General features: G+C 42.0%; 1 protein-coding gene across 1 annotated transcript; it reads left to right on the top strand.

Moving 5' to 3' along the window:
• Positions 1–1,055: 1,055 nt before the first annotated feature.
• LOC123344317 (migration and invasion enhancer 1-like) lies at positions 1,056–2,969 on the top strand (the record flags this gene model as incomplete). Its single annotated transcript, XM_044980403.1, has 3 exons — positions 1,056–1,143; positions 1,536–1,612; positions 2,691–2,969. Coding segments are annotated over 3 exons (249 nt in total), but the record flags the coding sequence as incomplete, so codon positions are not given.
• Positions 2,970–11,488: the final 8,519 nt, after the last annotated feature.

Raw genomic sequence — 11,488 nt, 5'->3', positions numbered from 1 at the left:
ATTGTCCTTGTTCTTGTCTATCTCATCTTATTCCTGCCTATGTAACTCTTCTCATGCATGTCTTGTTTGGGAGAGGTTCTTGAGAACCTCAGAAATAGACTGCCCTAAATTAAAGTGCATTTTGTGTGGCAATTACAAAGTAACCATAACCAATGTAGTTTTGGGCTCTCCTAATAATCTGCCCAAGAAGTTGCAGTAGGAGCAACATCGTTGCTATATTCAGATCTTTGCCTCCGTTAGACTAGAATCACAAAAATTTAGAAAACTTAGCCAGCAATGACTCTTGAATTGGAGTAGGCAATCAGAAAACCTCTTAAACTGGTCACCACAAAAGAAGGCTCATATGCAAATTCCAGAAGACCAGTTTGGAAACACATCTAAGATTTCCTCCTTTTATGAAGCAGTCTCTGTTTCCAAGAAACCTGTTGTTTGTGTTAAAATACAAATTGCCGTAACACAGTAGGGTTTTAACACATGTTAATTAGCTTATTTTAAAACCACACCTTTTTTCATAGAGAAGAAAATAAATTACACCCACACTCTTTAAAAATAAAACTTAATCCTACCGGAGGGGAATTTATAAGTAGTTTTAAGAAATATCTGAGAAAGACTGTATTAGTTGGTAAGTTAGCACATATCAGCCTGCAACAATAAAGGAACCTTAAACCTACAGATTACTGGTAAATTTACAGGTTTGTAATCACCAGTCTGTGATTACAGAAGTGTCTCCCTGGAGAAATAAGCACTAGAAATTCCCAAATCAGTTTAGTAGTGTTGCTGTTTAGTAGCACAGCAACATTGCTGATCCTAGAGTGTGACTGACCATAGATGATACTCTCACTGTAAGAAAAGACTTGGGTAAAATCCTGGCCCCACTGAAGTTGATGCAAGTTTTGACACTGACTTCAATTGGGCTAGAATTTCACTTTGTAAATTTATGCTAGAAATTCCAATATAACTATGTATCCTTAATCCATAATTGCCAACCTAAAGCTAATTAGCAATTTATAGATGCTAAACCTTTAGTGTCTCTTTTGTTTTATAGTGGAGGATGAGGGTACGCAGCCCGTTATCAGGAGCTTGCCAAGAAAATCAAGGAGCAAGTTCCTGATGCGGAGATTTCAGATGAAGTGGGCAGGAAAGGTAAGATATTGCAATAATACACAGGCTTTATTAATAGTACTAAGTGCTACTAAGTCGTGTAGAAAATGTATAAGCACGATCATCAATTGGAGTTTCAGTTAAACTGTATATTAATCATAGGGAAGTCCTGATCTTGCTTTTTGCTGTTTATGCCATAATGCTGCATCATCATTAGTGTGTTAACATATAAGATATGCTGATGGTCACATGGAAAAAGTATTAGTTGTATAAAAGACCGGATCCAACCCAGAGTTCAGTTTCACATGCAAAAGCTGATTTTCCCCAAAACATTGGGCAGGGAGGTGGGGTTTCAATTGAGGTAGACCATTATTAATTAGAAATGGGCCCAACAAATGTTGTTAGAACAGCACCTGAAAATCTCTCTCTTGCAGGAAGCTTTGAAGTGAAGATAAATGGCAAGCTGATATTTTCTAAGATCGAAACCTCTGGCTTTCCTTTTTCAGAAGATGTAAGTTCTGAATGTTGGTGTTAGACTGCATACTATGGTCTCAGATAGCAAATGTGCCTGTGCATCACCCCACAGAAAGACAGTAGCTTGACTGACCCACTGCCAAAAAAAAAATATGGTCACAGATAAAGGGCCCAGACTGTGGGGAGAAGCTAGAAGGGTTAGTCATATTCCTGCATGCATGGGTGTCAGCAGCCCTTAGCCAATGGCAGCCCACCTTTTCTAGGAGGGTTACCATCAGTAAATTCCAGTGCTTTTGACAAGCACTGGGTGGCCACCCCTAAAAGATGTTACCAGACAGACAGAAGCAGGCCTTTTCCTGTTCCACACCCCTGTTGCAGCTGAACAGCCAATTTCCTCAAACCAGATGTTGCAGGCTGCTTTCCCCTCCCTTTCAGCAGAGTTCTCTCCTTCCCCCGCCGGCAGCATTTGGTGGTGGCTACTTCACCTCCCAGCATAGCCTGTGCACAGCCTCCTTCCCAGTGTCAGCTACACCACATGCTCTTCTCACTGCCATTCCCACCCCTACCAGTAGCATTCAGCTTAGCAGCTAGCTCCAATTGTCTCCTGGCCAGTCACAATAAGTCGTTATTTTTATTATGCATACATCACAAAATGCTATATACACCTTAGTCCCAGGCTGAAGAAGAAAGGATGTTTTATAAGGTGAGATTTAAAAAAATAGTGCTGCTACTTAGCACTTGATGCATTAAGCTGTCAAAGCTGTGTGCTGTTACACTGAACCAGAAGTATCATCAAGGGGATTCCATCACAGTGAGGGGAGAGGAGGCCCAGATTAGGACCGCTAAATCCATTGGCAGATGTGTAGGCAGATGAATTAGATAGTAATGGTGGGAAAAGCCCCTGGAATCCAAATGGAGAGCAATGTTTTAGAATATTCATAGATATCTTAATTCCAAAGGAACTTCAGTAAACCAAGCCTGAGCTAGTCTAATTTCTGGAACTCAGGGCAGTTCATTAACCCCTTCCTGCCTGATGACGTGGGGGCTGCCCACTCCGTCACTAAAACTATAGCCGTTTCGATTCTGATGTATTACTGTCTTGGTTTGATTTTTAGATCGTGGAAGCAGTCAAAAAAATTAAGGATGGAGGAAGCTGTGAGAAGATCATTAGGAACAAAAAAATTTGCATCCTTCAGTAGAAGGAACCATGGCATTTAAACCACTGGAAATGGCACCTGGATTCCAAGTTGGGAATAGATTCTTTTAATGACTGTTTTTGTCAAAAAGATGATAAAAATCAGGAAAAAAAACCAAGAAACTGTTCTCTGGGATGCAGAGCTCAAGCGTGTCTTACTGAACTACAATAAAGAGAAATGAGTTCTTTGCAATTTAATTTCTACCTGTGGTTTTTTCCCCTTAACTTTTGTTTACCCTAATTTCGGCTTGAACGGCTATATTATGTATAGCATTCCTGTACTATGCATTGCTCTCAGAAGATTAATGTTGTTTTATTTCAGTGGGCTTAATTTGCAAGGAGATTAAAGGGATAATCACAGATAATGGGAGAAACAAACAAACAACTGTGATTGTCACTGAGTGTGGATGGCTCCATCATAGATTCCCTGATCACTGAGATGCTCCATGACTGTGCTTAACTTAAATCAAGGCACTGCAGACAATTAGAGAACCTTATGCTAGAGCAGTCAGATATCTGATGACGCCTGCACTCTAGTACGTTTGCATAGAAAGGAATGTATGTTCAAGGAGTTCATGAAGTTAAGAGCTATTGTGCAACAGATTTTTCCATTTACAGGTATGACAAGTCGTTTTTGTTTTTTTAATCTCTCTTCCTGAAGTGAAGTCCAATGCTGATTGTTTTACAAGTTCATGCGTCAGTAGTTACAATCCTAAATGAAATTTCTCATTTCCAAAAGCAGAGCCAGCAGGTGTGACATTAAAGTAGAAGAGCCAATTAGGGACTCAGGTGCCTCTTGTATCTTAAAATTATTCACATCAGGATCACCAGATACTGCAAGCATAAGAACATAAGAATGGCCCTACTGGGTCAGACCAAAGATCCATCTAGCCCAGTGTCCTGTCTTCCGACAGTGGCCAGTGCCAGGTGCCCCAGAGGGAATCAACAGAACAGGTAATCATCAAGTGATCCATTCCTCTGTTGCTCATTCCCAGCTTCTGGCAACCAGAGGCTAGGGACACCATTCCTGCCCATCCTGGCTAATAGCCATTGATGAACCTATCCTCCATGAATTATCTAATTCTTTTTTTAACACTCTTATGGTCTTGGCCTTCACAACATCCTCTGGCAAGGAGTTCCACAGGTTGACTGTGCGTTGTGTGAAGAAATGCTTCCTTTTATTTGTTTTAAACCTGCTGCCTATTAATTTCATTTGGGGGCCCTAGTTCTTGTGTTATGAGAAGTAGTAAACAAACTTCTTTTTCTACTTTCTCTACACCAGTCATGATTTTATAGACCTCAATCATATCTCCCCTTAGCAGTCTCTTTTCCAAGCTGAAAATCCCAGTTTTATTAATTTCTTCTCATACGGAAGCTGTTCCATACCTCCAATAATTTTTGTTGCCCTTTTCTGAACCTTTTCCAATTCCAATATATCTTTTTTGAGATGGGGCGACCACATCTGCACACAGTATTCAAGATGTAGGCGTACCATGGATTTATATAGAAGCAATGTATTTTCTGCCCTATTATCTATCCCTTTCTTAATGATTCCCAGCTTTCTGTTTGCTTTTTTTGACTGCCGCTGCACATTGAGTGGATGTTTTCAGAAACTATCCACAATGATACCAAGATCTTTTTCTTGAGTGGTAACAGGTCATTTAGACCCCATCATTTTATATGTATAGTTGGGATTATGCTTTCCAATGTGCATTACTTTGAATTTATCAACATTAAATTTTGTTGCCCAGTCACCCAGTTTTGAGAGATCTTTTTGTAGCTCTTTGCAGTCTGTCTGGGACTTAACTATCTTTAGTAATTTTATATCATCTGGAAATTTTGCCACCTCACTGTTTTTACCCCTTTTTCCAGATCATTTGTGAATATGTTGAATAGGACTAGTCCCATGGGGGACACCACTATTTACCTCTCTCCATTCTGAAAACTGACCATTTATACCTACTCTCTGTTTCCTATCTTTTAACCAGTTACCAATCCATGAGAGCGCCTTTCCTCTTATCCCATGACAGCTTACTTTGCATAAGAGCCTTTGGTGAGGGACTGTGGTGGACCAGATGCCCCACCCCCATGTGAGAGGGGGCTAGAGTAGGCCAGAGAGGCTGTGCAGGCTGGCAGCCAATCAGGAAAGGGCTTACTGAGAGCCAATCAGTGCCGAGATTGGAGACAGCCAATCAGGGCTCAGCTTGGCCATATATAAAGGCTGTCCAGAAGAGCAGCAGGCAGTGTGTCCCAGACCTTCATGGGAGGAAGGTCTGTCTCCAGAGCAGGAGACCAGCACCTTGGACAGAGCAGTGCTGGGCAGGCTCGGGGGAGCATGGTAGGGCTCCAGCCCAATACCTGCCAGACTGCAGGCCCTGATAGAAAGGGCCTAGAGGGTGTGTGGGGCCAGAGGGAAAGTGGCCCAGGGACAGATGGACAAGGGGAGAGAAGGAGGGCAGGGAGGCTGCCACTAAAGGGTCCCTGGGTTGGGACCCAGAGTAGTGGGTGGGCCTGGGTCCCCCCCTTCCCCCTTGTACTGCACCTGGCCATGCAGTAAAGTGGCTCAAACAAACTGCAACCGGCCCTTGAGACAAGGAGCTAGACTCTGGAGGTTGTGGTTGGCCACTGAGGCCAGTGCACGGATGGTTGCTAACCCCTCCCCCCCGTGGAAGGGGGTGAGGATGGACTGGGGGCACTGCTGGAGGGCAGTGGCCTGAAGAGGATGCCGCCGAGTGGGGACAACGTGGGTCCAGACACCGGCAAGGAACAGATGGCGGATGGGACACCACCAGCAGAGGGCAATCCCCATGAACTGAGCTAATTCCCGGAGGTAACCAGTGGGAGGCACTGTGGTGGTGAGTCCCAACCCCATCACAGGGACCTTGTCAAAGGCTTTCTGAAAATCTAAGTACACATTATCCACTGGATCCCCTGGGTCTACATGCTTGTTGACCCCCTCAAAGAATTCTAGTAGATTGGCGAGGAATGATTTCCCTTTACTAAAACTATGTTGACTCTTCTTCAACAAATTATGTTCATCTATATGTCTGACAATATTTTTCCTTATTATTTCAACCAGTTTGCCCGGTACTGAAGTCAGGCTTACAGGCAACTGGAGAACTGCATATTTTAGTCTAATTTAATTTAAAAAAACCTCAATTCTCCTGATTTGTTTAGAACTGGTGACAGAATTATTCAGAATACTTGCATACAGCATAATTGTAGAGACTACATTTTCTAGAAATGCTTAGTAAGAAATCCACTAGATGCTGTTAAAAAGAGCCACCTTTTACTCTACGTAGCCAAGGCATGAGCACACTCCAGCAAGCTGGACCAGAATTCTGTGGCAGGGCCTCTGGATTCTGCAGCATTCTGGTGTGGCAGAATTATATAGCAGCTCCAGATAAATGTTAGAAAGTGCTTTTAAAGCAGTTAAATGTGAAGGTAAACAATACAGTAGGATCAGTAGCGCCTATTTATCTTGATATTAAATTGTTTAGTTTTACACTCTCCTCACCTCCCCCGCCCCCTTTCTTATTTCAGTATTATGTAGACTTATATCCTGACAATTCAGATTTGAATCATGTAAGCCACTGGGGGCAAGCTGTATTTTTTTTGGCCACTGGGAAGGGACATGTTGGAGTTTTGGCGTTTGGGGAGGCAGTTCAGAATTGTTTAACAAGTGTATTAGGTGGATGTTCTTGCTAAAATGAAGACTGATCAGCAGTGAGATAGCTAAGTGTTAATATTTAAATAGTCATAATTGCATTAACCCACTGAGATGAATGAGGAAATTCACACCTCTTGGAGCTATTGCTTCCAACAGATTTCAGGCTCAGGAAGACAACATCTGCCTCAGTTACACTTTTTCAATATTTTCTTCACAACCATGAGGGCTGAAACTTTTTTTTTTTAAACTAAAACCTTAGATTGTTAAACACAGGACTGTGGCTGGCAGTGAAATCTGTGACAAATTGTACAGTCACAGAATCATGGAACAGATGGGGGTTTGCATATTACTTAAAGGAAAGCCTTCCAACTTGTAGTTTAGTAAGGGACATTGAAATGAATATATAGTTTCTACTTATCTAGTGTCAGGTGCAGCAACAATGGATATGGCCATAGATCTTTAAGCTCCTGGATGAGCAGTGGGTGTCTAGGGCATTATATTCCCTCTCCTTTAATAAGTTTCTCAGCCTAGACAATTGCAGAGCACAGATGCATGCCCCTCTAGCTTATCCTGTACAAACCTGATATTAACTTGCAAAATTCTTCTTTAGTGTGAGGCCTTCTTGATTCAGGTATCTTATGAGGTTGCTCTCCCCTGACTGACTGCTCTTGTTATCTAGCAGTAGGGCATTGAGTCATCTGAAGCATCACTCCTCTGGTTCCCCAGAACAATTGCTGTATATCCTGTGTCATTGAGATGACACCTAAAGGAAGTGCATTTCAGGTGCACTGGTAAATGTGTTCTGGAAAAGTCCATCGTTATTACAGTGACCTCTTTCATGCAGTGTGAGGTGACTTTCATACGGGACTGACTGGTAGTTTTCCTCCATTTGCTTAAGAATATAGCAATCATTGGGTAACGAAGCAGGAAACGTAACTCTACATCACCATCAAACTGACTTCCATAATAAAAATCCTGTGCAAATCAGGAAACCTGCTCTAGTGTGAAGAAAGCAAAACCAAAATAGACAATTTTTTTAGCAAAGAATAACTGTGATGGGTTTCAATCACAGAAACCCCCTTGGGAACTGCCAACTGATGTGCCAAGACTACTTCTGCCCCTGCTTTCCCTGCCAGCTTGGGACTCCAGCACCCTGTCTTGTTGAACCAGACCCACTAGTCTGTTCCAACACAGACTTAACTGAAAGCAACTTAAGAAGTCTTCCTGTCTTTAACACTCAGATGTCCAACTCCCAATGGGGTCCAAACCCCAAATAAATCCATTTTACCCTGTATAAAGCTTATGCAGGGTAAACTCATAAATTGCCCTCTATAACACTGATAGAGAGAGAGAGATGCACAGCTGTTCCCTTCCACACACACACCCCCGCCCCGTATTAATACATACTCTGGGTTAATTAATAAGTAAAAAGTGATTTTATTAACTACAGAAATTAGGATTTAAGTGGTTCCAAGTAGTAACAGACAGAACAAAGTGGATTACCAAGGAAAATAAAATAAAATATGCAAATCTAAGTCTAGTACAGTAATGAAACTGAATATAGATTAAAATCTCACCCTCAGAGATGTTTCAATAAGTTTCTTTCACAAACCTGACACCTTCCTAGTCTGGGCACAATCCTTTCCCCTGGTACAGCCCTTGTTCTAGCTCAGGTGGTAGCTAGAGGGTGTCTCATGATGGCTATCCCCTTTGTTCTCTTCCACTCACTTATATGTCTTTTGCACAAGGCGGGAATCCTTTCTCCCTCTCTAGGTTCCCACCCCCTCCTTCTCAATGGAAAAGCACCAGGTTAAAGATGGAATCCAGTTCAGGTGACATGATCACATGTCACTGAAAGATTTCATTACCCACTTGCCAGCACACACACATACAGGAAGACTTGCAAGTAAAACAGAGCCATCTACAGTCAATTGTTTCAGATACAAGAGTGATACATTTATACAAATTGGATGATCACACTCAGTAGATTATAAGCTTTGTAATGATACCTTACAAGAGACCTTTTGCATGAAGCATATTTTAGTTACATTATGTTCACACTCATCAGCATACTTTAATAAAATCATATAGAGTACAATGTCACAATAACCTTACATAAATGGCTGCTTGAAACTGTACTCAGACTTTTGGCTACAAAGATTAATGGTTTTTAGGCTGTTCAATAAACATCAAATCCTGATACTTTTAAACCATATCTCCAAGTTAACTTAAAGAATCAATCCTCATGGTACATTTGCTGCGTTCAAACAAATCTCACAACAAATTGCAATCCAAGATAAGGCATCGTTTTTTTTTTCACATGTTGTTGTGACAAGGGCCTAGCACACTGTTTCACACTTCAAAATAATTATTCTCAGGTCAGATAATTAGGAATATCTTCCATTTCTGCTTTTGTGTTTAAAACAAAACAAAAACAGCAGCAACATCAACAAAAAACTTACCAGCGCTCTGAAGGGATCTGTGATTTATGTGAGCATAAATAGACCCATTGTTACGGGCAGTTGTCCAATCTGTTAAGGTTTTTGTAGGCACAGCTACATAACTCAGTAAAGTGATGGCTTTCATGTCATTCTGGGAGTGGGGGCAGGGCGGAGAGAGGTGCTTGTGCAGTTTGATATCACAACAGCACAACTCCCAATAAAATGAAACAGACAGGAGGTTCACTACATGAAAGATTTTTATGCTGTTGGAATTCAACTACCAGAACTTTACTTTGACTTTTTCCTTGAATCTGACACCGCATTATGAGTGTCCTTTAGGCTCAATCCTGGCCCTACCTGCCAGCAGCTGAGAAGTGACTCTCCTTATAACTTCACTATTTATCTTCCACTCAGTAACTTCTCTTTCTACGTAGTGTCCTTGTGACCTTTTATTGAGTTGTCCAGAACGATAAGTCACCTTGTTACCCTTCTGCCTAAGCGAGAGAGAGATTTGCTGCAGCTAGACTGGGTGTCGGCTTCCAACAAACTCCTCAGGACGCTGCCAGGCCTTTCCTTGCCTTGTAGGGAACTCTTAGTGCACCTACTTCCCAAACCCTCTGGAAGAGCATTCCTCTGCATGATCCAGCCCCGTCACTGTATGTCCACAGAATACCAAGTCCGCTGTCTCAAAGAGAAAGAAGAGAAACCAGTCTGCTGGCTCAGCAAAGGATGCCCTCCTTGCTTTAGTATAACAGCACTGAGTGGGATTTATAATAAACCAAAGAGAAGTTCATTAATAAAGACAGAGATTTAAGTGATACTAAGCAGAGATCATAGACACAGAAACAGGTAAATCAAACAAAAGAATAACATGCTTCTAAGAACTTACATGTAGCCTTAGCAGGCTCCAAGCTTTTGTCTGAAGCAGTTTTCTGACTTCTACAGTCCCTTTTTCAGCATCGCCAACCCTCAGAGCTGCAAAGTTCATAGATACAAAGAGCGCTGACCTCTTTGTTCCCTAAGTGATGGGGAACGAGATTTCCTTTTCCTTATATTCTCCAAAAGTCTTCATTTCAAGAGTCAGGTTGACCCACGGGCATTCAGATGGTGATGTCCTCCAGTGGGTATCCATGCACACCATCCATCCATACATCACACAATGATATTATTGACCAGATGTCACCGGCTTTTATTTGATACTACATGTGATAGCTTTACAGATAAATACTATAACAGTAGTGTGTGAGGTGTACTAAGTGTGTCAGGCCTGATAGGAGTCCACAGAACAGTTAGATCGGAAACATTCATTAACCTGGGAGGGAATGTGTCCGATCCTTTGGGATTGGTAGAACCTTTTATTTTACATGATGAAATAAGATTTACAGAAATTTTCATCATATTTGACATGGGTACCTGGATGGAGGCTTGAGGTTGGATCACTTTAAGGGAACTATGAGGTTTGGGCTTCTGAGTAACCAGTAAGGTAATAAAGAAGCTGTTTTATGCTGACTTGGTAAATCTAAGTATTGGAATATCCACCAGCTTTTGGGGGTTTAGCTGCCCCATTCGTTGCAGTTCATCCTAACTGAGTGACCACAGCTGGCCCCCACTAGGACCCCAGTCACAGGGGGTATGAAAGGTGGAGCAACCCTGCCCTACTTTTGTTTCATCCACCTATCCTGTTTTATGTGATACCTAGACTGTAAGCTATCTGGGCAGTCATTGTCTTTTGTTGTTGCAATGGGACCCTGAACCTTGACTGGGGTTATGTGCTACTGTAATATTTAAAAAAATTAGGAAGGAAATATCTGATGCAGAAAAAAATGAGCTGGCACAAATAGCCAAGATAAAACAACACCTGCAAAAGACGCCTGAGGATTCTACTGAGTGCCTGGCCATCCATCCTCCCCAGTATTCTGCCCCCTACTGGTATGTCTACACTGCAGCAAGGATGAAGCCTGGGTAGACAGACTTGCACAAGTGGAGCTTGAGCAAGCATGCTTAAAAAATAGCAGTGTGAATGTTGCTGCACTAGCAGAGACTCGGGCTAGTCACCCAAGCTTGGACCCAGCAGCGTCCACACTGCTATTTTTAGCATGCACAAGTCCTATTAGTATGAGTCTGTCTACCCAGGCTGGGAAGCTCACTCCCAGCTGCAGTGTAGACATACTCTAAGAAGAGCCAATGACCAGATACTGCTAACATGACACTGAGACAGCTCTTTGTTACAGGGACCATCTCTTCCTAGGTCTGTACAGCATCTAGCACAATGGATAAATGTGAAATATTTATGCCTTTCATATTACTAGAAAGTGCCAATTTTTGTCAGATATTTATGAATTGTATAAAAGAATGAACCTATCATACTAAATGACCATGCTGAAAGGTTGGGACCTGGTTCACGGGCAATAAAACTATGCTGGTCCTAATATGAACACTGCATTTGTAACAATCCAGGAGGTGCAGTGGGTCCCTGAGGAGTGTCAAAGTGTCAAAATGATGCCTGACTTAGGGAATTTCTATGCCAAGTTCATAACTTTTAAGACCAATAAAGTGAAAGCAGCAGCTTTCAGGGAAGTAGAACATTTTAATGCAAAACCTGGGCCT

The sequence above is a fragment of the Mauremys mutica genome, chromosome 11 (assembly GCF_020497125.1).
Source record: "Mauremys mutica isolate MM-2020 ecotype Southern chromosome 11, ASM2049712v1, whole genome shotgun sequence".
Classification (NCBI taxonomy): Eukaryota; Metazoa; Chordata; order Testudines; family Geoemydidae; genus Mauremys; species Mauremys mutica.
This window is presented reverse-complemented; position numbering and strand designations above follow the sequence as displayed.